Source organism: Talpa europaea, assembly GCF_964194135.1.
Source record: "Talpa europaea genome assembly, chromosome: 9".
Classification (NCBI taxonomy): Eukaryota; Metazoa; Chordata; class Mammalia; order Eulipotyphla; family Talpidae; genus Talpa; species Talpa europaea.
Window position 1 is genome coordinate 69,724,145 of NC_140076.1, and position 26,283 is coordinate 69,750,427.

The window sequence follows — 26,283 nt, forward strand, 5'->3', positions numbered from 1 at the left end:
CTGCTGAGGGGAGCAGCGGGCGGCAGGAGAGGTCTGCGCGCCATGCGGGACCCTCCTCCAGTGGCCGGGAAGCAGCCGGGGATTGAACCGGCGCTGCAGAGGCCGCGGGCAGCTTCGCAACCCCAGGGCTCAACCGCTGCGCCACCGGGGAGGCCCTGCCCAGTAAATTCTTGCTGAATGAATGATTTCCCGAATCTATGCTGAGCACCTGAGTGTGCATCTCTGGGGATTGCGGGAGAGGGGTGGGAGGATATGTGTTTTGCTGGGTTTATGCTGGGGCCACACACCATGGGTGTGTGTGCATGTGAACGTGCAGGTATAGATGGGGGTGCATGAGTGTGCGTGAGTTTCCAGGACACAGCGGCTGTCATTCAGTGTTGACATGCAGTCCCACACGTGTACCCAGGATGATGTCCTACGGCGAGAGGCTGGGGGGCCCTGCTGTTTCCCCACTCCCAGTCCGCGGGGGGCACATGATGCATGGGGCAGCCTTTGCCTATGTACCCAGCCCAAAGGGTGAGTGCAATTCCCACCCCCAGCCCCTGCTTGCCCATGATTGCCCATATCATGGGTGAGGCCCCTCCCCAGGACCTAGGACTTCTGGGAACTCCTGACCCACCTTCTTCCCCAGTCCTGCACAGGATCCCAGGGACCTCCGCCTATGCCTTCCCCAGCCTGGGCCCTGTGGCCCTCACTGAGCACGGCTGCCCCTATGGGGAGGTTCTGGAGCACCATGACCCACTGCCTGCCAAGCTGGCCCTGGAGGAGGAGCAGAAGCCAGGTGGGCCTGGGTTGGGGGCAGCAGAGGCATCAGTAGCCACTATCCGGGTCCCTCAGCACTGTGCTCATGGCTGGTCCATCTCCAGAGCCCAGGTTGGCCCAGAAGCTGCACCGGGCTGGCATGACGATCCTCAAGGTGCCACTGATGCTCACCTTCCTCTACCTCTTTGTCTGCTCCCTGGATGTGCTCAGCTCAGCCTTCCAGCTGGCTGGAGGTAGGGCTAGAGGAGAGGAGTGGGGGAAGGCTCCTGTCTGGCCTGAGACAACACTGGTTCATGCTCCCTAGGGAAGGTGGCTGGTGACATCTTCAAAGACAACGCCATCCTGTCCAATCCTGTGGCCGGGCTGGTGGTGGGGATCCTGGTCACTGTGCTGGTACAGAGCTCCAGTACCTCTACCTCCATCATTGTCAGCATGGTCTCCTCTGGCTGTGAGTTGGCTCACCAGGGAATAAGCCTGGAGCCTGGGGGTGGGGGTGGGGAAAGGGGCTGGACAAGGGGCTGAGGTGGCCTATCAGGGCAAGGGCAGGAGTAGGGACGGGGGTCTGAGGGCCAAGGGCAGGGCTCTAGCTTCTCCCACTCTGTCCTCCCAACATGGCTGGGAGTCGGCGGGGACCAGGGTGCCGCATGAGTTAGAAAGATGTCAAAAGGGGAGTAAAGCCCTAGGAACATGCACCTCCATATTGCCACATCATCATTACTCCTTCTGCAGGGAAACAGAACAGAACAAGAGCTGTGCAGTTGACCCTTGAACAGCACAAGTTAAACGGCATGAGTCCATTTACACAGGGATTTTTTTTTTCTGCCCACAAGTTCTGCGTTCAAGGACTCAAGCAACTGAGTATGTTGGCTAGTTGAATCCTAGATGTAGAAACCCATGGATCCAGAGGGCAGACTGCCAGGGACTTGAGTATCTACAGATTTTGGTATCTGGGGATCCTGAAACCAATCCCCCATGGATACCAAGGGATTTAGTTTTGGGGGAGTCAGAAGTGCATTTGTGCATTTTTGACAGCACAGGGGTTGGTTCTCGTAGCTCCCATATTGTTCCAGGGCCAACTGTATAGACATATGACTCATTGCAGGGAATTAGCACCTCTGATTTTGAAATAGACCAGGCAAGTTGGAAACCTGTCAGGCAGGCCATCGCAAAGGGCAGGTTGCAACTGTAGGGCAAAAGCACAGTCCAAGAGTAGAATTCTGTCTTACTCTTAAGGTTTTTATCTCATTGAATGAGGGCCACCCAGGTTATGGAAAATAACTTTCTTTATTTGAATCAATTGATCGTAGAAGTGAATCACATCTGTAACATCTAGATTAGCATTGGATTGAAGGACTGAGGACTAGAGCCTAGCTAAGCTGACACATGAAATTAACCATCACACTAATGCACACACAAGCACAGATATGCATTTGCATAGAGGACACTAGCCCTCACATGTACATGTGTCCACACACGTCTGCACCTATAAGCACATGCAGTGTGCTCACTTGCATGCGCCCCCTTGTACCTATGACACTGAACCAAGTCTGGGTAGAATCAGAAGCATGGAAAGAATGCCCACTGGGGTGACACATGGGGAGTGAATCTGGCAGGACTGTTGTAGGGGCCGGAGCTGTGTGACCCAACTCAGTTCACTCTTCTACCAGTGCTAGAAGTGAGCTCTGCCATCCCCATCATCATGGGCTCCAACATCGGCACCTCTGTCACCAACACCATCGTGGCCCTGATGCAGGCCGGGGACAGGACTGACTTCCGGCGGTGAGAGGGTAGAGTGGTGAGGGCCTGTGTTTGCCGGGGGAGGGTGGTCCCTGATAGAAGGAACCCCCAGCATGAGCGGCCTGCAACATGGCCTCCCTGCCCAGGGCCTTTGCAGGTGCCACCGTGCATGATTGCTTCAACTGGCTGTCTGTCCTGGTCCTGCTGCCCCTTGAGGCTGCTACTGGGTACCTGCACCACGTCACTCAACTAGTTGTTGACTCCTTCAACATCCGTGGTGGCCGGGACGCCCCTGACCTGCTCAAGATCATCACAGAGCCTTTCACTAAACTCATTATCCAGGTGGGGGCGGGGCCTGATACTGGGGGCTAGGGGGAACAAAGGCCCCACCTTTCCTCTCATCACCCACATCTTGCCCACAGCTGGACAAGTCGGTGATCACCAGCATTGCCACAGGTGACGAGTCCCTGAGGAACCACAGTCTCATCCGGATCTGGTGCCACCCAGACACCATGGAGGTAGGTTCCAGGTTTGGCCCTAGAAATGAGGACTCCCTCTTCAGATATCTGACTGTTAGTGCCATCATCTGTTTTAAATACTCCAGAGAGACCTTGCATATCATTTAGCCTGGGGAGGGCAAATATGTGGCCCCGTTACTATGATACCGTGTTTATGGCAGACATTAATAATCCCTCCCAGACTTACTCTGGCTTTAAGCAACCATTATCAATCAGAGTTAGCATGTAATCCATCTAGCCCAGCAGTTCTCAAGCAGCACCCAAAATACCTGGGAACCTTGTAGAGATGCCAAATACTGTGCCTTTCCTAGACCTCCTAAATCAGAAAAGAAAATCTTGGGGTGGCACACAGCAGCCTTTAACAAGCCTTCTGGGTTTGAACCCTCTTGGTTTTGCAGGTAGAGAAATAGGCTCCAAGAAGCTGAGAAACTTGCTGGGAGCTTGTTCTTCCATTTCAGGGTCCCCAAGCACAGGTCTCATTGTCTAGAACTCTCCTCTCCCACTGGAGTGTCAGGGGGATTAGAGACTGCTCTGCCATGTTTGAAGATTCAGGCAATGTGGGGAGGGAATGGGGGAAAAGTTATTAGGGTGCCCAGGAAAATAGGACAAACAGGAAACTGGCCCAGAAGCAGGACAAGAAGGCCCCGTGGAGACCTCAGAGTCACAACAACCACTTGCTGACATGGGGCTCTGTCCCCTACAGACTGCCACACGCGTGTCCCCTCATCCTCCTGCATGTTTCTGTATCTTTCTGGCTTCTGCTGCTGGGAATGAAGCTGTTTAGACCAACTGGGTCTGTTAGACAAGCCATTACATCCAGAGAACAAGGAAACAATTAGCATGCTCTCTCAGTCATGAAAAGGAAAGCGTTGCGTCAAAACCATAACCTGCGGTATTTGCTTCCTCTTAATTATTACACACAAGAAGTCGCTCCATTTAGAACATGATACAAGGAAACCTGCACAGCACGGTTTATCCCTCTCACGCTCTGCACTTGCTACTTCATGCAATTGGACCTCTATCCTGGCACGAACAGAGAACGTCCTTTCCACCAGCCCAGAGAGGGCCTCTGCGTCTGAGTCATGCAGCTCCAGTGCAGCCTTTCTGAGCATTCAAAGCAACTTGACATCAAAAAGCCCATGCAGACAGGCTCTATGCTGGCTCTCCAACACAGCCCCACTTTCTCGTGAGCTCTTCAAATTACCCGTCCACTTTACTTCATAGCAAAACCTGAGAGAAATTACGCACTTGGCTTTTTCCGAAAAACAAACCATGGAAGAAGTGAGCTTGGCCTTGGTGTTCCTTTGAAATCCCTGCTCCCCACTGCAGCTGCCTTGGGCAGGGTCCCCCTCATCGGGTGGAATGTGCACACGATGGTGGACATGAGCAACCAATTTCCTGCAAGAGGAACCCACCCAAGTTCCCTGCTCTGGCTGCCTTTTGCGGGACCACTAGATTTTCTTCACTTGATCTTAGCCAAAAGGCCGAGAAGCGATTGAAGCCCTTTCTTTAAAAGCAATGTGAATGTCAGATTTCCTTGGGGCTTGCCCCTCAGGACCTCGGCTCACCCAGCTGTGTGCTCTCTCTTCCATGTGGGCCAGCAGTTTTTCCTGTATTGAAGATGAGTTTTCCTTTGGCCACTTTGTGTTCCCTCCCAGCATGTTCCTGTTGTTCCAGTTTCTACCAAGTTGGATCTGAATTGTCTAAACCAGTCTCCAGGGAACCTACATCACCAAGAAGAGCACTGAGAGTCTGAGATTTTCCAGATGGTGAAATAAAAACCAGAGACAGTTACAGTTTCCAACACTTTTCAACACCCAGGTCCTGACACTGCTGGGGAAATACCTTCTTAGGCGGATTGTCAGCTACACCTACCTGGACTGCCAACCTTACCTGCATGGTTTAAACAAACACCTCTTGAGGACTTTCAATGTGGGAAGCAGGAATTATCACATCTCCACTTCACAGATAAGGGAACCATCTCCATCTCACAGATAAAACTCAGACAGGCTTGCCCAAGTCCATGTGATTGAAGCAGGTTGAAAATCCCATGGAATCCAGTGTCCACATTCTCAACTCCCCATCTTGCAGCCTCTTCCATACTCTGGCATTCCACCATTTCCCACTCCATCCATCAGGCCTGAATGCCACCAGGTGACCCCAGCCAGAAGACCCCTCCAGGAGTGCTAGATGCAGTGCTAAAAAGGAGTTCTCTTCACCACCAGATGGTGCTGCTGGCACAGTGATGGCCCCTTGCTCCAGAAAAATGAGTATCCTAGCCCTTCCCTTCCTTTGGAGGGAAAAACTACAACTTAGGCCCATTTCCTGAGCTTTTCTCCCCAGGGGAAGCATTCCTGAAGCCAGACATTCCTCTGTGAGCTTGATTATCTTCAGCTTCTAGAGGTGCCTCCTCAATTTGGAATGTCCCTGCAAGCACTTAAATCCCAACTCTCTTCCAAGATTCCTCACAACTCGCCCATGGGGAGAGGTGGACAGCATTACAGATCTCAGAGCTGCAGAGGAGAAAGTTGAGGCCCAGAAAGGTTACGGTTTAGTCCAGTGTCACACTGCTGGGAGTGGTTCAGCTGGGGTTTGAGCCCAGCGCTTTCTGTTCTGTTCTTGCTACAGAGCTCACCACCCCACAAAACCCCAAGGCCCAGAAAGGATGGGCACATTTTGGGGGTATGTTCCAGACCCTGAGCCTCCCATCTCTTTTTTATTTAAGATTTATTTTTATTTATTTATGCATACAAGAACCAGAGTGTAGGCCAGAGGTGCAGGGGGTGAAAGGATTCACCAGAGACAGAGTGGGGAGCAGAATAGGCAGATTGACTGAAATACACTGTTGGGGGAGAAGCGGGTGAGATAGGAGAGGTCTGCTGTGCCCTGTGGGTCAGCTCCCAGTCTGGGGATCGAACTCAAGCCTCAGTGGCTGGTGATAACTTCATAGTGCTGAGACTTTAACCCCTGTGCCACCGGGGAGTTCCAAACCAGCTTTTTATCTGGTTGGAGCTTCAACCTTCTTCTTCTACTCAGCAAGAAAACCCCCGGGCGTGCTCCTTTTTCTCTGTCATCCCCCTGACACACACACACACACACACAGACACACACACACACACACACACACACTCTGAGTCTGGCTCTGAGGTCTACCCTCTCTGCCCCTGCCTTTACACTCCTCTCTTGCACTTTGAGGTCTCTGAATTCCCTTTGTGAGTTCAATCAGGACCACACAACTTCAGGCAGGAAGGTTTAGAAACCCAAGAGGTCTCAGCCCTCAGCCTCTCCCTGCCCCTAAACTGCCATCACTGAGCAGGGCCTTAAGAAAGTCCCTATCCTCCTCCAACCTCCCCAGGGGCTCAGAGGCCACAGGTCCAGCTCAGGGTACATCGTTGACACACTCACTAGTAAGGCGCCCACTCATCTCAGAGGGGTCATCTGCCTCCCAGGGCTCCAAGCTGGGAAACCCTAAGAAGAGCCACCAAGTTCCTTTCCAACTGGGCCGGGATCCTCAGGCATGTCTGTAGGCATTTTTGATCCTGAAACCAGAAAGTCAATTATACACATACACATATGCCCCTGCATTCTGGATGGACTTGTGTGAGGGGGGAGTCTAAACCTTATGCCTTCGAAGTCTCAGTTTACTGAAGGCTTGTCATGAGCTAAATCTTGCTGGGAACACTTTACACCCATTTTCTCCTGTGACCTTTCCTAACAGCTCATTGACTGTCCGGCCTTAGGGAAGACAGTCTCAGGGGACAGTATCTTGTTGTGGGGTGCTCAAGGTAGTGGGTATTAGCAGCAGGATTTGAACTCAGATTGCCAACTGCAAAGAGCTGGCTTTCCCCCTCCCCTGCGCCACGGTTACCGGTCTACTGCCCCAGGCTAGCCCACCAGGGACTATTTTCTCCTGGTTCCTCAACCTGTGATTCTGGCTGGGGTTTGAGGGTGCCCCTAAAGCCCTGGTATGTCCAGTTGGTAACACAGATCTTGCCCCAATCAAGGGAGCATCTACCACCAGACAAACTTCAACTGAAAGCCAGTTGCCGCTGGGAGGCCCGATCTCTAGCATACATGTTTTTCATGACACATAGTTTAGAATAAAACTGCAAGAGTTGTGATATCGAAGGCCAGTACTCTGGAAGTCAGAGGATGTGGGGTGCGGAGTGCCCCAGGGAATGGGACCAGGGTCCAAATCAGTTCTCAGAAGAAGCAGAAAGCAGGAGCTGCCCCTGGCTAGGGCTCCATTCCTCCTCTGTGAGGTGCCTTCCTCCCGGTGAAGCCTAACCCCCTTCTCCTTTCCCTGCCGGGTGGCTTCTGGGGTCCTAAGGGAAAGATAAGTCACCCCACATAGCATTGCAAAAGAAAACTGAACCTAAAGAGGCCCCATGTGAGCAGTGCCATGGCCCACTGGCCTGCAGGGAATTGCAGAGTGTGGTTTCAAGGGGTGGCTGACCTTTACAGCTTGGAACTCCAGAGTTGTGGCTTCTCGTGTAGAATTGGGCTATTTGGCCATACTGGGTCATGTCCCTGGGTGGTGATGGTGGCCAGGAGTGGAATAGCTGTTACCCCTGTAGACCCAGCACACACCCCACTCACTCCAAGCCTTTCATTTAGGTTACTGGCCTGGCCACTGGGCCTCTGTATTGGGGGGGGTTTCCCCAAGGAGCCCCCCTCACTTCACTGACCTCTTCCACTGAAGATATGTGGGGCTTGGATCCCCTGCCCCACTGGTGCTCCCCCTCCTCAGGGTAGAGGATGGAGCAAGGATGCCAGGGAAGTAGGGGCCACCAGAGTAGGATTGGCCATGGTGGAGGGAGAGTGCTCAGATAAAGAGGTCATGATCAATGGCATCCAGGCTGATGGGGTTGAAGAAAGTCAGGACAAGAAGCCACTTTTGCTTCAGGAACAGCCAGGGCAAGGGAGCCATGGGCAGACTATCAGGTTCTGAGTGACGGGTATTTTACCCCTGTGTCTTTAGTTGAGGAGATAGGCTTTAAAGGGGCATCCAAGGGCATAAAGTCAGGAGGCACAGCTCCCTCTCCCCCACTCCCATCTCACTCTCACCCCAACTAGCCCCAATTCCAGGCTGAATTTCCTAAATTCTCTAAGTTATCTCCTCTTCATCTAGGCTCCCACCCCCATGCCCAGGGCGGAGGTCAATACCAGCCAGATCCTCAGAAATGCCACCATGGAAAAATGTGAGTGCCTGCAGCATGGGGGTTGTCTAGCATGGCAGGGGCAGAGCCTGGCAAGGGCAGGCCTATGCCCTTAACTCCTCACCCCCACCCAGGCCATGGCTGCTTCTAACCCCAGGAGGGGTAGCAGCCAACTAGCCCAGCCCCTGGGCCTGGGTGAGGCCTACTGTGGAGGATGAAGGAGTTTGAGGTGAAGCTTGAGGTTCTGAGCCCAAGGAGGTGTCCAAGTCAGGGGCTAGGAGTTCAACCCCCCATTTTCCTTCCACAGGCAACCACATCTTCGTGGACACAGGGCTGCCTGACCTGGCTGTGGGGCTTATCCTATTGGCGGGCTCTCTGGTGCTGTTATGCACCTGTCTCATCCTCCTGGTCAAGATGCTCAACTCTCTGCTCAAGGGCCAGGTGGCCAAGGTCATCCAGAAGGTTATCAACACAGGTGAGCCTAGAGCAGAGTGGGGCTCCCTCCAATTCCACAGTCTTACCATTGCCTTGCTATGTGATCTGGGTAAAGCCCAGACAGCTTTGAGTCTCAGTGTCCCCCATGCTGGACAGCTGTGGCTGCCTCTGGCCGTAGCTCCATTCTAGCAGGTGGCTGAAGAAATTCTCAGAGGCCACACTTGATTCAATCAGCATCTAGACCTTAAGCCCCTACTGTGTGCCAGGTTCCATGTAGTGCCAGGGAGACAGGTTGGCTGCTGAGAGATGCATCCTGCCCTCGGGGGGCTCACAGCCTGGGGGTAGGTTGGGGGGTGGGACAGGCATTGCCCAATAAACAGGCTGGGGATAAATTCAGAGAGGCAGCTCCCGAGGAGAAAGCAAAACTGGCAATGCCGTAGTTAGGAAGCAGCTGCCTGTGATGGATGGGCAGAGGCCTCTGGGATATTCAAGCTGAGGCCTAAATGAGGAGTTATCAAGATGTGGCTGAGAGTATTCCAAGAGGGAACAGCAAAAGCAAAGGCTCAGAGGCAGGAACCTGCTAGGCAGGTTTGTGGCACAGGAGGTGGCAGCAGTGTGTGGGAATTCAGTGGGTGAGGTGGGTGGGGGGACAGGGAGAGGTCAGCCCACAGGGATGGAGGCAGATCCTGGGGCCCCACAGGCAGTGTGGGTAATGGGACATTTGGAGGATTGGGGCAGTGGAATGACACACTCTGATTTTCAGTTTAAGCTTCATTTTGTGCTTTGGGGCACTACCTTGCACCAGCCCTACGACAGATGCTAGGATAAGGGGCATTCACGCATCTACTGGAACTGCAAGAGGGAGCAGCAATGTGCCTGAGAAGCAGTATGCCTGAGGCCAGAGCGTGGGTGGGTTTTCAGGCAACAGTGATGTGTGCTCTGATGCTGAGGGGGAACATTTGGGAGAAAGAAGGATCTTCCTGGCAGAGAAAACAGAAAGTGTGATGGAGCCAGGCTAAGAAGGGCCTAAAGGTGAGGCAGCAGAAGCTGGCACCCCATCTCTCCTCCCGAGGAAGGCCCTGCTCCTCTCCCTGCACTGACCCAGCCTGGTTGGGCTTTTCTTACAGACTTCCCTGCTCCCTTCACCTGGGCCACAGGCTATTTTGCCATGGTGGTGGGCGCCGGCATGACCTTTGTCGTCCAGAGCAGTTCTGTGTTCACCTCAGCCATCACCCCACTCATTGGTGAGAGCCCCGGCAGAGGCCGGGTGGGTGGGGTCAGGCTGGCAGGGAAAAGACTGAAACAGGCAGGGGGGAGACCATATCCACCCATTCTGCCCCCCAGGCCTGGGTGTGATCAGCATCGAGCGAGCTTACCCCCTCACACTGGGCTCCAACATCGGCACGACCACCACGGCCATCCTGGCAGCACTGGCCAGCCCCCGAGAGAAGCTGTCCAGCGCCTTCCAGGTGAGCCTAGCAGCAGCCCTGACAGGGGGAGGACAGGGCTGGGGCTGGGACATGGGACCAGATCAGGGGAGATAATGTATAATAAAAACAGTTGACCCCCAAACAATGCAAGGTTTAGGGGCACCGGACCTCTGCACAGTGAAAATCCACATAACTTTGGACTCCACCAAATTTGAGTACAGTGCTCTGTTGGTATCGGTGGGGTTACTATCAGGAGCCTCCGCTACCAAAATCCGTGGATATGGCAGCCTCTGTGTCTGCAAATTCTGTGTCTGTGGATTCAACCAGCCAACATCAGGGGTTGGCTGACTCTTCAAATGCAGACCCCACAGAGAAAAAATATCCAAGTGTTAACTGCACCTGTGCGTTCAAACCTGTGTTGTCCAAGGGTCAGTTGTCACTGCCCACCAGGGGCCACCCATTCACCACCCTCAAGACCTTAGCATCTAACAAGTGACTCAGTAGTCACACCAATAAACAGCAAGGGGGTTTGCATTCTGAGGAAGGTGTGCTATAAGAGGGGATCTGGCCCAGTCTGGGGACCATGAGGGCACAGATGGCTATTGGAGAAGCAAGAGAGTAACTGGCAATCCAGGAACAGGACCAAGGCACTGACTGATCAAGAGGCCAGGGTTGCCAAGCCAGGCGCTAAGAGGAAATGTTTAGCTCTTAGATTTGGGGTGGATCTGTTGGGGAATTTCTGAGAGAGGAGTGGGTGGGGGAAACCTGGAGAGTTCAGTTATTTCCCAACTGGTCCAGAGAAATGTTACAATATCTTTCTGGAGGTATGTCAGCCCCAGGAGGCGACTTTCCTGGTACCCGGGTCAGGCCAGGCCCCTAGTATTTACCCCCACTGGCCTGACAAAAGTTCTGGGGCACATGCCCACCCCAATCCTCCACCCTCTCCCCTGCAGATTGCCCTTTGCCACTTCTTCTTCAACATCTCAGGCATTCTGCTGTGGTACCCAGTGCCCTGCATGCGCCTGCCCATCCGCATGGCCAAGGCGCTGGGTAAACGCACGGCTAAGTACCGCTGGTTCGCCGTCCTCTATCTCCTCCTATGCTTCCTGCTGCTGCCATCACTGGTGTTTGGCATCTCCATGGCAGGCTGGCAGGCCATGGTAGGTGTGGGCACACCCTTCGGAGCCCTGTTGGCCTTTGTGGCTCTTGTAAGCATCCTGCAGAGTCGCAGCCCCAGGCACCTGCCCAAGTGGCTGCAGACATGGGACTTCCTTCCCCACTGGATGCACTCTCTGAAACCCCTGGATGATCTCATCACCCGGGCCACCCTGTGCTGTGCCCGGCCTGAGCCCCGCTCACCCTCACTGCCTGCCAGGGTCTTCCTGGAGGAGCTGCCCCCTGCCACACCCTCCCCCCACCTGGCACTGCCTGCTCGCCACAATGCTACCCGCCTTTAGGTTGCAGCCCAGACTGCCACCTGAGTCCCAGTGCCCAGGGTGGAAAGGCAGAGATGTGTTGTGCACTCTGCCCTTGTACAGGTCCTCAGAGGTCTCCTGTGACTGAGGGTCCACATGTGCACATGTGTGGCATGTTTGGGTGAGTCTGTGTCAGACTGCATGGGTGGGTTGATGCACCTGTGGGGGCCAAGTACAGGACTTAGGGTACCTGGGTATGATCTCTAGTCCTCTGCATGTGTGTTTGAAGAACTGGGCTGTGCCCTTGTGTACATACACCTCCAACTGGGCTGAGCAGGAGTAAGGGTAGGTCTGAGCATGTGACTTACAATTGTTTGCTGGTGCATAGATGTGGGTGCTTGAGTCACTGGCTGAATTCTCACCCCTCCCATCTACCTTCCACCATTCTCCGTCCCCTCACTCAGGTTTTCTGTACCACCACAACCCTCCCCCCCACCAACACTGCCTTATGGAAGAAAATTAAAATGTCATTATGCATTTGCTTGTCTGTTTGCTCTCTACCTGGGGGAAGGAGAGACCAAGTCTTGGAGTTCAGCATCACTACCCCCCCCCCAAATTCACAGCAACAGCACAGCATGATCTGCCCTGAGTTAGCCTGCACGCTCACCCCCACAATCTCCATGGCCTTAATGAGTCCAACCCAAGATTCAAACTCCCTGGAAGACAACCCCCAGCCCGGCCCTGGGCTACAGTCACCCCTAAGGCAAGTAGAAGATGGGCTTGCTGCAGTTTCACTCCCAGTCCCACCCGGCTGACCTCTGGTCTCTATCTGCCTTTGGACTCACCCACCAGACTCCCACCTTCACTCATGATTTCTGGAACAAGATCAGTTCCAGGCCATGGGGGAGGGAGCCAAGAGGGTGGAGACGGGCAAACAGGCCATGCCCTGGGCCCCACTGCTTGGGAACGGGAGCCCAGTCACCCTTCTTCCTGTCTTTGTTTTCTACCTTTGGGCAATAAATCAAACATCATTTAATACACACACACATACACACCCTGCCCCAATCCCAGAATTCAACTGCTCTTTTGCATAGGGCTTCTGGAGCTGAGCAAGGTCAAGGGATAGAAGATGACAAAGTTCCTCCTTCTAGTCCAGGTACACTGTTGCCTTTGGACCCTATGGGCACAGGAAGGCTATAGGGCCTCAGACCACTGTGGTGCTCCTGGACATGACCCCCATTTTGAGGTATATGAGGAGGAGGTGCAAGGGCCTAAGAGTCCAGGAGTTGCTCTCCAAGTACCAACCTCACCCTGTCACCCACTTGCCACCCTTGTTAATGCTGACTGGTGCCAAGGGGAGGAGGTGAAAAGTACACTGACTTCCAGCCAGGAGGGGGTGTGGAAGGATTGTGGGAGGGAAGCAGTTTGTTCTGTACAGAGGTAGAGAAAGGATGCTAAGGCCTGAGCTAGAGGGTTTAAGGTTACTCTCTGGGCCTCTTCCTCAGCCGTAAGATGTGGGGAATGGGCCACGGCACCCTGACTCTGGCTTGGAGAATCAGACCAGAGGCTTCTACAGGGAACCCATAGACAGGAGGCCAGGTCTAGGGCACAGGAGTGTGGAAATCTCTACTCAAAATATCAGATCCACTAGTTACCCCTTCCACAGGAATCTTCAAGGGAAACTGGTTTCCTCATCTGCAACTCCCACTGTGCAAACAGAGGACGAATTGGCCAAGCCCACGTCAGAGTTTATTCCAGCACCACTGCCCTGTGGGCGATTTGGGGGTCCCACTAGCTACCCTGAGCGCGGAGCGCGTTGATTAGCTCATGCACTGTTTTGTTGAGGATGCCCCCGTGCACGCCGCGTCGGCCCAGGAGCACAAGGAGCATGCGCGGCGTGTGGCCCACGCAGAGGGCGCGCCCATCCAGCCCTTTGGTGCGCGCATCCAGCACTCTGTCACCCTCCGCCAGCAGATGGTCGCGGATGACGCAGCAGCGGCGGCCGGACACGCTTAGACCCGCCTGCAGGAAGGTGCGGCGGTCTGGCCCTGTGAGGACACCCACCTCCTGCGGGGATATGGCCGCTAGCAGGCCCCCGGGCCGCGAAGCCCACACGCAGCGATTGTCTGAGTGGCCCACGATGGCCACGTCGTCGATGCGCTGGTCCCGCAGCACTGCACTGATGTAACCTTTCCAGTCGCCCATTCTGGCTCCGAGTGCGCCCCTCACTTTGCACTTAAGAGGGATGTCCCACAGAGCTTGCGCGCTTAGAGCACAAAGCCTCAAGCGGGTGGGGCTGTGACCTTGAGGTATGGTGACGTCACAGAGCTGCTACCTGCGCTGAACAGTGTATGTGTGGGGCGTGGTGTTGGGAATTGGTTCTCATCTTAAGCCTGGTGATATTCTAGTTAGTAGGAGGGAGGGGATCGCATAGGTCAGAATAAACCTCGAAAAACCAACTTAAATGTTCCAGCAAGCGCAGTACACATGGGCTTAAAAATGAAAAGAAAGATGCCAAGGGTGGCCAACAGGACCTCTCGACTTGGTAACCATTCCACCCCCAGACCACGGTTCTCAAATGTTAGGAGCATGAGACTCTCAGGCACGCTTTTACACTTCTGGCCCCCAATTCAGTTTATGATTAGGTACTATAGGATGTAACCCGAGAACCTGCATTTCTGACATACTCCCTGGAGAGGCTGCTGCTGACCAAACTTTGAGATGCAATGGAGTTGGGGGGGAAGGTTAAGTTAAGCATTTCTAATTGTGGTTCTCAACTTCAGCTGCACATGGGATCACCTGGGGAGTTTTAAAAACATACCTCTACCTACACCTCATCCATAGAGATATTGATTTAATTGGTCTGAGGTTGGATCTTGGGCATAGTCTCAAAAGGCGCTCTTGGTGATTCCAATGTACAGTCAAAATTGAGAACTGTTGCTCTAGAAACTTTAAATGTTAGTATATTTCTTAGGCATAACACATAAACTCACCTTGTACACAGTAGGGTTCAGTAAATGTCAGCTGGGCATGAATCTGAGTCTTGCAAAAGATCTTAATAGAGTCTGTTCTCTGAGAGGTGTGGAGATGTTCAGCTTACTATCTTCACATTGGTGAGCAGAGGGCACCCCAGAAGAGCTGTGCTTCCCAAGCATTTTCAAAGCACTTTATTGAGTACATACATGGTGCCCGGCACTGGGCTGGCAGTACTGGAGAGTGGAGGAAGAGGGAACACCATCCTTGCCTTCTGCGATCATGCCCCAGTCACCCTCCCATTCCAGAGTTGCACAGGAGGAAAAGAGAAGTCCCTGGGCAGTCAGGAGGTGGTATGCTGCTGGATCCAGTCCAGGTAGTTGGACACATCAGTGTAGACACCTGGTTTATGGTGATCACCACACCCCGAGCCCCAGCTGACAACGCCCCGCAGGATAAGCTGGTGCCCTGTGGCCTCCTCTTCACACACCAGCGGACCCCCGGAATCACCCTGGGTTGGAAACATGTGGCTCAGTGCCCTTGGCCTGGGATCTGCACTTGATACAGGGAGTACAACAAGCAGGCCCATGGGCTCACCTGGCATGCATCAGTGCCGCCCTCCAGGAAGCCAGCGCAGAGCATGCCAGGGATAAAGGCAGAGCCATGCACGTAGGGGGCAGAGCAGATCTCCTGAGAGAGGATAGGCACCTGCGCCTCCTGCAGGAAGGTGGAATATTCCTGTGCCCCTGTGAATGGAAAGTGGTTTCTTGGCACCCCTGCAGACCTGGCTTGCCACCCAGGTGATGTACCTGGTTGCACCAGGTTCTTCCAAAACCACCTAAGCTCCTGCCTCCCTTGTTGCAAGCTGGAGAGGGAGGGATTTGTGGTTAGCACCATTTCATGGATAAGGAAACTGAAGCCAGAGAGGAGCCAGAATTTGAGTGCACCTGGTGGAAGCAGGACTGCTTTGGGATCCCATGCTCACTTAGCATCCAGTGTCTCACAACCTTACTCCCCAACTAACTCACCAGCTTCTCACCCTGGGGCCAGTGTCTTAGGTAGCCCTTGCAACCTAGCCTCCCAAGAGAACCAAGAGAAAGTGTGATTCTCCCTGTACCCTTCAGGAAATTTCAGGACCCTCCAGCTCCTGGGAAAAGCAGACTGCAGAGACAAGGACCCTGTGCGTTTTCACAACCTACCATAATCCACACCACCTGTCTATGGTGACATCAAAGCTGTGGGCTTCTTGAATGAATACCTTGGTAACCAGAGGTTCCCAACCCACCTCTGGTTGTTCTGCCTACCCTCAAACTGGTGACCCCAGCCGGCGACCTCGCAGAGCGTATCCCGGGCTTCAGTGGGGCGGGTGGCACCACTTGGCAGGCACACGGGTTGAACGTAGGGCGACAGGAGCGCGCAGCTGCCGTCAGCTCTCTCCTGCAGGCGCAGCAGTGCTAACCCAGGTGAGGAGTAGTGAGACCCGGGCTCTGGGATTCTAGCGCTCTCCCCACCCATTCCCCTGATCCTCGCGGGGGCGCCTCACGCACCCAGGTCATGCTGGTAGGTAGTGGGCAAGAAACCCTCGTGCAGGTAGTAGGTGCGCACGGCCAGTGTCTGGCACTGCTCACAGCTCTGGTTATGGCGGTCCTGGCCCAGCACTACCGTCAGCTCCTCGGGCTCTGGCCTGCGGGTGTCGAAGAGGAAGCCGTTCCGGTGGAAGGAGCTCTCCGTTCCCGAGCTCCTTCCCGGGTATCAGCTTCCTGCTGAGGAGCTCTGGAGAGAAGGGGGAAGGGAGGGGGAGTCGGGGGTCGGGCACGGGGTTCGGCTATAGAGCGAAAGCTGGGCACCAAAGAGAGAGCATCTAGGGTCCCAGGCAGGCGCTGGGCGGGCAGATACTCGCCGATTCTGCAAGCAATGAGCCGCGGTCAGCACCCAGCAGGGGGCGATGAGGCTGCCCGCGCAGAAATTTTTTCCCCAGTACAGCGCCGCGATGTAGGGGTGCGCCCCGGGGAGCGCCACCAGGCCCCCGACGATGCGGCTCCGCGAGGACAGCCGTTTCCGGAGCCGCTGTCCGCAGCCGACCTGGTCCTCCTTGCCGGTCTTGGTCAGGCTAATCGGCTGCTTGTGTGTCACTTGAAAGGATGTGAGAGGATCCCAGGCTGAGCACAGGGAGACCCACGATCGGCCAAAATTTAGCTCGCCTCGGCGTGCTCTCTTCTTTCGGATTCCCACCGCTTCCCAGCTACCTGGGGTCGGGGACCGCGGCGGGTTCTGGCTCGTGGGCTGAGGCTCCTGCAGGACCAAAGGCGGAGGCAAGGGGAAGTCCTGAGGTCCCGAGTCCTGTGCCTGAATCCAAACCTGAGGCGTCCTCTGGGCTGGGACCTGGCACGGTGCCAAACGGCAGTATTCCCAACTTAACCGGTCGCCGCTGAACACGAAGCACCAAGGGCGGGTGTCATTCCCTGGGTTCCTGCAAGCACCAGCAGGGGCGCCGTTAGAGCGCGGGAGCCCCGGAGCACCCAGTGCCGGAGGGGTCGCCCGGCCCCACCCCGTGCACCGGCAAAAGGCGTGGTCGCCCAGGCCCCAGTCCAGCGCTTGCTCTGCAGTCACGTTCCAGTAGGTGGCCTCCGAGGCCCACGGCTGGCACTGCGCGCCCGAGAGCGTAGTTCCGGCCGTGCCGCGGTAGCTGAGCCCTCGGCCGTCGTAGCATTTCGCCTCAAGGTCTAGGGAGAGACGTGGCGCCAAGCAGCCAGGGGGTGAGGAGGTCTCCCGCCAGCCTCTCAGCCACTTCCCCCATTCTCCCTCGTTCCTCTCCACGAGCCTTGCCCACGCGGGGTCTGGGCACCTGCTTCCCCCAGGACCACCACTCACCCACTTCGCAGAAGGGTCCGGCATAGCCTGAAGGGCAGTGACACAGGCGGTGCCCCTCTGCCTCTAGGCAGCGCGCCCCGTTGAGGCACGGGTTGGTCTGGCAGACTGGGAGAAGGAGCACTTTGAGCCTCTCCCACCCCTCCGAAGAGGGCTGCTCCTACCAGGCCACTAGGCCTGCTCCTCCTCCTCCTCCCCCCCCCCTCCATCCCCTCCCCTTCTCCTCCCCTTCCCCTCCCCTCCCCTCCCGTTCCCTCCTTTCCCCCCCTTAGGCTCTCCTCCTGGGTCAGCACCACCCCATTCACTCACCCTGGCTGAGCAGTGGCTTGCACTGGGCACCCCGGCCCTTGCACTGACATTTGACCACACCTGCTGCCGCTGCTCTGTGCCATACTTCATTCTCGTGGAAGAACTGGAGAAGCTGAGGCTCAAAACATTTCTCTGGGGACAGGTTGGGGACTAGTCAAGGGGAGCTGGGGTATCAGGAGAGACTGGGACTGTGCCAAGGGACCTCTTCTGTAGGCCCAGGGCTGCCTCTGTTCCCTAGAGCCCCTCCCGGGGCCCTCACCTCTCTGGCAGTGCCTGCCGGTGAAGTGCTCAGGACAGATGCAGTGTGGGCCGCCTGGCATGTTCACACAGGTCCCTTCGTTTTGGCAGGGGCTGTGTTTGCTGCAATGGTCTGAGAGATGAACACAGAGGGAAGAAGATTGGGAGACCTGAATCAGACAGATGGCACCAGGCCCCTACCTGAACCTTGGTACCCAAGTTTCCTAGTTTACCCACCTACAAAATGGAGCTAACCCTCCCAAAACTCCTCCCCCTGCAGGGAGGGGGTCAGATGGGTCCAGAATCCTGGGTATGTAGTCTCATAATACTCAGAGATTAATGGGGCATGGGAGGGCTTGGGCGGAGAGCCCTGGGCCACCCCAGAGGGCAGTGTGTGGCACCTTTCACTTGCTTGGGCTCCAGGCAGTATGCCCATCGCTGATCCTGCTCGAAGTTGGGGGTGATCGCACACCTGTAGAAAGATAAGGCTTCCCTTTTCTGCCCAGGGGATTAGCCACCCTCCCTTATCTCCCCCACCCCCTCCAAGCAGGGTTCCTTGGGCAGAAGGATGGAGAGAGGCCATGTCCAAAGGGTTCCTCCTCCAACCCCTTCTGGGTAGTCTTACCAGGGCCGGGGGCCACGCCAGCCCCTGTGGATGCATTTGTGGTACAGCTGCCGGTGATACTGGAAGGGGAAGTGGCAGGGTTCCCCAGTGACAGTGAGAACTGCAGGGATAACACATTCTCTGACGACTTTCCCTGTACCCACTGCCCAGACGCCACCCCTCACGATCTGGGTGGGAGAAGGATGAACCCTCAAAAAGATCATTATGCTTTCAAATCAGTGTTTGTTTAAGAACTTGGGTTCTGGGGTGGGACAGCAGGAGTGGATTCCTTACTCCACCACCCACCAGCTGTGCGAGCATGGGCAAGTCTGTAGCTCTAGAGGACTGACTAGAGCACCTTATACTTATTGATTGTTGAAGTCACTTGGCCGCTCTGAGCCTTAGTTTCCTCATCTGTGACATGGCAATAGTAATAGTATAGTAGGGCTTTCTTGGTGGCGCAAGGGTTAAAGAGAGTGCTGTCAAGCTATCGCCAGCCACTGCAGCATGAGTTCGATTCCCGGCTGGCCAGGGAGCAATCCACATGGCCCAGCAGACCTCTCCTGTCTCACCCACTGCTCCCCTCAGCAGTGTATTTCAGTAGATCTGCCCGTTCTGCTCCCTACTCTCTCTGGTGAATCCTCTCACTCCCAGCAACTCTGGCCTGTGCCCCCGGTTTTGTATGCATAAATAAATAGATCTTTTTTAAAAATAATATTATAGTAAAAGAGTTTCAGTTTTGCAGAATGCAAAGAGTTCTAGAGATGGGCAATGGTGATGGTTGCACAGCAATAAAATATACTTAATATCACTGAGTTGTACACTTAAGAATGGTTAACATAGTAAACTTTACATTATGTGTAGTTCGCAAAAAAATTTGTTTTAATAATGATATAAATATATATTAAATAAGGTTGTAAACATATTAGCAGAGAAAGTTGTTGATTTTAAGTGAAGAAAAGCAAGTTAAAAATAGCATGTCAGTCTGGTCCTATCACATCAACAAAAATGGTCTAGAAGGGGCAGTGTTCAAAATTTGTAAGTGGTTTTTGGAAGATAGTGGACTGTAGGACTTCTTTCTTCATTTGCATTTCTGTAATTTCTAAAGTTCTTACCATAAAAATGTGTTGCTCTCACTATTTTTTAAAATAAGACAATTGACCATCACTCACAGATTCTGTATTTGCAAATGTGCCTTCTTGCTAACATTTATTTGTAACCCCCAAACCAATACTCAAGGTGCTGTCATGGTCATTCACACACATTCGCAGAGCAGTGAAAAATTCAAGTTGTCCTTAGCATATGTCCCCTGCTGAGGGGAAGGGAATGGGAGGAGGGATGTGCTGCTTCTAGCTTCAGCTCTCTCCCTGTGAGCAAGCACCCTTTTCACTGTCTGTTTAGTGTTGCCTTTTTCAGGTGTTGTGCTTTCGGTAGATGTTTTCGCTGTCATATGTGACCCCCAACATGGGGAGGGCTGAGACATGCCTTATGGGGAATGTAGTTTTGTTAGATGAGTTCTAGAGCCATGGACCATGAGTTCAATGTTAATGAATGAACAAGATATATTATGTAAGGTGTCTTTGAACAGAATCACACATAAAGCAAGGTTATCTATTGACAGTTGATGAAAATGAGCTCATAGGAACCTCCCCCTATATTTCCTCTAGGAGCATGGGTCAGTATTTGCTACTTCAGTCTTCAAGCTGACTATAGAACAGGACTACCATGAATCATGGGAACTGGCTTTATCTACTTTGGAAGGATGTTGTGAAGCTTAAATGAGATAATGCCTACAAACACAGCCCAGAATCTGGCGCACTGTACTTATCAATGAGCATTAGCTATTATTTTGTTGTTAAAGGCGTGCTGGCACCTGGTGCAGGGCAAACCAGGGGAAGAGCAATTAAGGAAGAGAGGGGGCCATGAGATTGAGATGGACAGAGAGGAGGAGGGACCCTAAATAGGTGATTAGGCCAGAGTGGGACACATATGTTGGTTCAGGCAACAGGGAGGAGAGCAGGTGGGCTGGTGAGATGAGGCTGAGGCCAGCAGGACTGGATATGCTGGGCCTCCGGACCTCAAGACCATCCTCAGAGGCTGGGTCCAAACCCACCAGACCAGCTCTCCAGGGCAGGCTCCATCTAGGTCACAACTCTGGGTCAATGTTTAGTGCCTGGAAGAATGAAGGCAATGGGGAGCTATGGTAGGATTTGAGAAGGGTGACGGCAGTCATCCCTCATCTAAAGGGAACTTGATAAGAGACACAAATATATGTTAAGCATTTACCATGCATTTACTAGACTGGGGGGCTACATATCTCTCATGGATTAAAGAGTCATTTCTCCTTTTCCACCACCCTACAGGGTTTATAACTAGCAGCCCCATTTTCCGGATAGGGGGATTGAAGCTTGGGGAGGCCTAGTCACTTGCCCAGAGTCACCTAGCTCATAAGTGACAAAACCAGTATTTAGAGGCATCTAGATTCCAGATCCTGGCTCTTGGTCCTTCCTTGTCTATCGAGGGCCCTGGCTTCTGTGCAGCCTGACTGATGCCTGTGAGATGAAAAGGAGGGGGGAGCCTGGGAAACTCAGGAAGCCTGGAGGAGCTGAACTGAACAGTCACAGCCCAAGGTCTGCCTTCAAGAACCACATAGCTCACTATCGCACTGGGTCCTTTGAGCCCATAGGCTCAAAGACCTGGTATACAGTGGGCACTCAGATCTTTACACCAGCCAGAAAAGCCTGGGGATGAGAGTAAAGAGTGCTTCAGGGTCCCTTCCCTCGCACCAAGGGTCCAAGATCAGCGATCTGTGCACCCCAGCCAGACATATTGCCAAGGGTATCTTAGGAGGCAGAATCAGGCTACTTACCCACTGTGGGCTCACCCGCTACCTGCTTATGCTCCTTGTGGGCTCGCCAGTGTGGAGTCTACATGGGGGAGGAGGGGAGAGAACAGGGAATTTGTCCAGAAAGTCATAACCAGCCTCTGATCCCATGGTTGTTTCTAGTTCTTCTCACAGGCCAGAAGTGCAGAAATTTCCTCATAAGATCAGAACACAATCTTCCTCCTCCCATTGTCTCTCCAAGATCCCTCTTCCCCACAATCGCAGGCTGTGCCTTCATATCCACCAGTGCTCATGATCTCAACCTGCTGCCTGGGCCTTGTGGGCTGGCCTCACCTTTGCAAATAAACCTAGTTCCCTGGACCCACAGGTCATGGCCAGAGGCCAAGGCTGTGGTAAGGCCCCCCAGGGCCATCCAGCACAATCCTCCTGTTTCCCACCATCCTCACCAGCAGCGCTGAATCCAGGTTCACCAGCAGGGACCCCAGGAATAGCAGATCTCTCATGGCGTCTGTCCGATGGTCCAAGTGCCTGCTCAGGAGTCCAGATCAATTGAGTTGGTCAAAGGTCCCTGAGGCCTGGGGAGCGGAGATTGGTCGGGCTGCCTGCCTGGGCCTGGTGGGGCACAAGCTAGTTATAGAATGCCAAGCAGCGTGGCTTCCTTGGTAAGCCCTCTAGGGCAGGAGAGCTGGGAGTTGGAAGGCAGGGGTTGAATGATGAAGAGCAGGGGTCTCCCCACCCCATCTCATTCCCAGATAAAGGGACTGGAAGCAGGAAGAGGAACCCTCTTGTCTTAAGTGTTCTTTGGGAATGAGGAGGGTAAGTGATCCTGGAGAAGCTCCCTACTTTGGGATCTTAGAATCCTGGGGGTAGTGTACTCATTTTTTATTACTGCCTAAAAATTACTACAAAATTTTCAGCTTAAAGCAATACCCAGTAATTAGTTCATAAATCTGTATGTTGATAGTGTCGTCCTGCGTGACTGGGTTTTCTGTGCTCAGGATATCACAAAACTGAGATCAAAGCTGAGTTCTCTGGAGGCCCTGTGGGTAAAATCCACTCACAAGTTCAAGTCATTGGCAGAATTCAGTTCTTGGCATTTGTAGGACTGAGGTCCCTGTCTTTGTTGGATATCAAATAGGGCCATTCTCCCCCCACATTGAGTACTCCTCTCCTTTGCCAGGAAGAACCCCATCCTTTTTAAGAGCTCACCTGATTAGGTAAGGCCCACCAAGGATAATCTCCCTGTTATAAGGTCAGCTGATTTGGGACCTTAATTACATCGTAGCATTCTTTCATGGAAGCATAGGTTAGAGTTTGGTTGAACAGCTAGGAGCAAGTATGCATACACCAGTGGGCGGGACTATTTAGACCACTTAGTGGCCATCTTAGATTTTTATCCACCACATAAAGCAAGAAAAGAAAGCAAATGATCCCATGGGTCAATACAATATGCAGTTGGCGTACTAGTGAGGGAGATGGGATGGACTTGTTTTGTTTTTCCTGCCCAATACCTTGGTTAGCAACAACACCTGATTTTACCTTTGGGGATCAATCCCCCTTCCTTCCTTACATGGGTACCTCCAGTGATGGCAAATCTACACTCAATTCTAGAACTGGGGGAGTGTGGCCTGGGTCTGGCCAATCAGAACCCAGTATCTCTAGACCTGCGGGGATTAATTCAGGGGTAAACATATACCTTTTGGCCAATCAGTGTCAGGCTTGGGACTTTTGCCAACACTTTGGGGGAAGGGGTGCCTTCTTCCCATTGAGTTACTAAGAATGATGGCCATCTCTGCCACTGCTTGGGCATGACCTGCCTGAGAATGAAGCCTACACAGTGGGAAAGGAAAGATGGAGGGGTGCCGTGGGAGTCTCACCTCCTAGGATTCGTGTGTTTTATTGTCTCTTCCCATGTTGAATCACAGAAGTTCTGTGTGTCTAATAGAATATGGCAGAAGTGATGGTGCTTGACTTCTAAATTCAGGTCACAAAAGGCATTGCATATCTTGCCTTGGTTTCTTAGATCACCTGCCCTGGGCGAAGCCAGCTGCCATGCTGTGAGGACACTCAAGTAGGCCTGCACACAGACCCGTGGGGGAAAAGTAAAGCTTCTTGCCAGCAACAGCCACGTGAATGAATCACCTCAGAAATGGTGGCTGCCATTTGGTGTCTCAAGTCAATGCCACCCTAAGTTGCTCTGAAATTCTTGAACCTCAGAAACTGTGAGAAATGGTCATTGATTAGGGGTGTCTTAAGCCATAAGTTTTAGGGTAAGTTCTTACCCAGCATTTGCTAACAAATACAGGAGGATTGATCCTGATTAGTCTGGAAATGAGAAATTTCCTCAAGAGTTTTCAATTACATGTATCAATAACAGCAATTTGAGAGGACTTTGGTCATTTTCAAACAAAGAAGTCTTAACTGACAGTCATCTGTGGGAGAGGAAGACAGAAGAGAAAAGTGTGCATCTTGGAGACAGGAATACAGGCAGGCTGGGGATGACTTCCCAGAACAGAAACACAGCAAGAGGAGGATTGTAGGAGGTCAGGTGCCTTTTCAATGATTGTTTGCAAAGGTAACATATTGATGTGCCAGTTATTAAGACCATGTTGAGTCATCTATGGTGGGTAAATTCTCCCAGAAAGAACTTAGCCATGTATTCAGAATTCTATGATTTCTTATATGGGTTTCTATACTTTGATGTTTCAGTTCTGAGTTGAGCCATAATTGTGATAGCCTATTTCTGAAATAATTTAAATGTAATTCCCCTGTTTTATTTGAGATTATTTATCTTGCCTTCATAGTGTTTTTGGGAATTATTTTGCTACGATGTATTAGTGAGTTAAGCCCATTTTATTATCTAGAAAAAGTATATGATTTGTATGACTTATTTGATGGAAGTATATTTTGGTGTGAGAAATAAAGAAGATATGATGGGGGGGGACCACGATGAAAGCAAAACTATGAGACATGTAGAAGAGAGCATTCCATAGTAAGCACCTTTGCCAGTTCTTGGCTGCACCTGAGACAGACCGTGGCCCAGGGCCAGTCCCACATTGGCTCCTTCCTCTTGGTGAGAAGCCAGCTCTCCGTCTGAATGGAAAGGGCCTTTGACAGCTTTTCACAATGAGAGGGGTTGACAGGTGCGAAAGGGAGGACAGTCCTTCCAGGCAGAGTAAATGGCATAGCTTCAAAGACAGATGAGGAGTCAGATGAGGAACAGGGCAAGCACAGGATGCTTTGTAAGGAAAGTGACATGAGTCATGAATTTCATTGGGACCAAAAGTGGACATTGGATGCTCAACATTTATTTCCCCTTCTTCTGGTCTCCCAGTTTCTATTTGGGTGCACCCCTACTCCATTGTGTGTTCAACTGATAAATTTTAGTGACTGTCACCCACTATTGAAGGCTAGTGGACCAGATTACCACCTCCCTACTATATTGCCACAGGAAACTAAATTTGGCCAGTGAGTACTCTCTCCCAGGACTCTGAATTCCTAGGAGGCCACACAAGAATGGGGAGAAGAGTTGTAGTCTGGCATAGTACCACTTGTGCCCTGAGCCTGCTACATATAGTTAGTTTGGATGCCTTTGCACAACCAAGCTTAAGTAATTAAGCAATAAGGAAATTCAAATTAATCGTTTCACATCACAAGAGATCTAGAGTTCAGGGATAGTACTTTCATTTGTTTAACAATGTCATCAAGAATCCAAGTTCTGGGCCTCCCCGGTGGCGCAGCGGTTGAGCGCTGGGTTGCGAAGCTGCCCGCGGCCACTGCGGCCCGGGTTCGATCCCTGGCTGCTCCCCGGCCACTGGAGGAGGGTCCCACATGGCGCGCAGACCTCTCCTGCCGCCCGCTGCTCCCCTCAGCAGTGTACTTCGGTCCTTCTGCCTGCTCTGCTCCCCGCTCTGGCTCTGGTGAATTCTCTCACCCTCCCGCGCTTCAGACTGTACCCAGTGCTTGTATAAACAAACAAACAAACAAATAAATAAATAACATGCCTTTGGGTGAGGATCCATACTCATTCCATCAAGTGGATAAAATAAAGTTAACCCCAACCTTTAGCTGAGGGTGTGGGCATGTGATCTAGACCTGAGGAATCAGGTCTTTCTCTGACCTCAGTAACTGGTTCAAAGTGAACAGCTGGCCCAAATCAAACCACTGAAAAGTAGCCCCAGGTTTTTTGCTGGAATTATCATAATAGAGGGAATAGAGGGTTTTGTCTTTCCCTAGAAGTTGCCATATTGTTAGACGTGAGCTTGGGGCTTCTGGCTCCATCTCAGAGGAATAACCTGCTTGGGAATAAAGACAACACAGGTCAGAATGTGGGAAAGACAAATTCTGAGATCTGGGATCTAAAGATACTGTCTTGTCACTTGAACCAATAAATTCCCCCTTTTTGCCTAAGCCAGTTTTAGTGGAACCAAAAGTTCTAACTAGTGCAAGAGTTCACATGTTACCAGAAAGTTCCTAGAAGAAAACAAAACAAAACTCTTCCTGCAAACCTCCCCAAGTTAGAAGTAGGGACTGGGGAAGAAAAAGAGCAATGAAATTGTACCAGGAAAACTTCAGATCCCATTTTGTTGTTGTTTTTTTTTTTTAAAGATGTATTTATTTATGCATACAAGAGCTGGGGTGCAGGCCAGCGATGCAGGGGGTTGAGAGGATTCACCAGAGACCGAGTGGGGAGCAGAACAGGCATATGTACTGAAATACACTGCTGAGGGGAGCAGCAGACCAGACAGGAGAGGTCTGCTATGCCATGTGGGTCAGCTCCCAGGCCAGGGATGGAACTCTTGCTGCAGTGGCTGCAGATAGCTTTGTAGTGCTGAATGCTTAACCCCTTGTGCCACCAGGGAGTCCCCGGATCCCATTTTGGCCACTGACCTCTGGCCTGGTCATAGGTCGGAGGTTCAACCTCTCAGACCCTTAATGCTCTCTGAACCATGTCTCTTAGGGAGGGATGAGCACTCACACTGTGGTAGATT

At 52.7% G+C, this 26,283-nt stretch overlaps 3 protein-coding genes across 3 annotated transcripts; 1 reads left to right on the plus strand and 2 right to left on the minus strand.

The window, feature by feature from the left end:
- Positions 1-404: 404 nt before the first annotated feature.
- Positions 405-11,498, plus strand: SLC34A1 (solute carrier family 34 member 1; the record flags this gene model as incomplete). The annotated part of the gene is made up of 12 exons (XM_084244205.1): positions 405-516; positions 632-781; positions 867-995; positions 1,067-1,210; positions 2,430-2,541; positions 2,646-2,841; positions 2,922-3,017; positions 8,149-8,218; positions 8,484-8,651; positions 9,739-9,855; positions 9,956-10,080; positions 10,995-11,498. Exons 1-12 carry the CDS (start codon positions 408-410, stop codon positions 11,496-11,498), a joined length of 1,920 nt encoding a protein of 639 aa, XP_084100331.1. The 5' UTR covers positions 405-407.
- A 1,677-nt stretch (positions 11,499-13,175) lies between these two features.
- On the minus strand, positions 13,176-13,661 carry PFN3 (profilin 3; the record flags this gene model as incomplete). Its single annotated transcript, XM_084244224.1, has 1 exon — positions 13,176-13,661. The coding sequence occupies one exon, from the start codon at positions 13,659-13,661 to the stop codon at positions 13,248-13,250; it is 414 nt and encodes a 137-aa protein (XP_084100350.1). The 3' UTR covers positions 13,176-13,247.
- A 1,111-nt stretch (positions 13,662-14,772) lies between these two features.
- Positions 14,773-21,795, minus strand: F12 (coagulation factor XII; the record flags this gene model as incomplete). Its single annotated transcript, XM_084242372.1, has 13 exons — positions 14,773-14,940; positions 15,027-15,175; positions 15,734-15,883; positions 15,977-16,113; positions 16,330-16,899; positions 16,987-17,152; positions 17,301-17,405; positions 17,607-17,738; positions 17,866-17,976; positions 18,245-18,315; positions 18,469-18,568; positions 21,317-21,374; positions 21,739-21,795. The coding sequence occupies 13 exons, from the start codon at positions 21,793-21,795 to the stop codon at positions 14,773-14,775; spliced, it is 1,974 nt and encodes a 657-aa protein (XP_084098498.1).
- Positions 21,796-26,283: the final 4,488 nt, after the last annotated feature.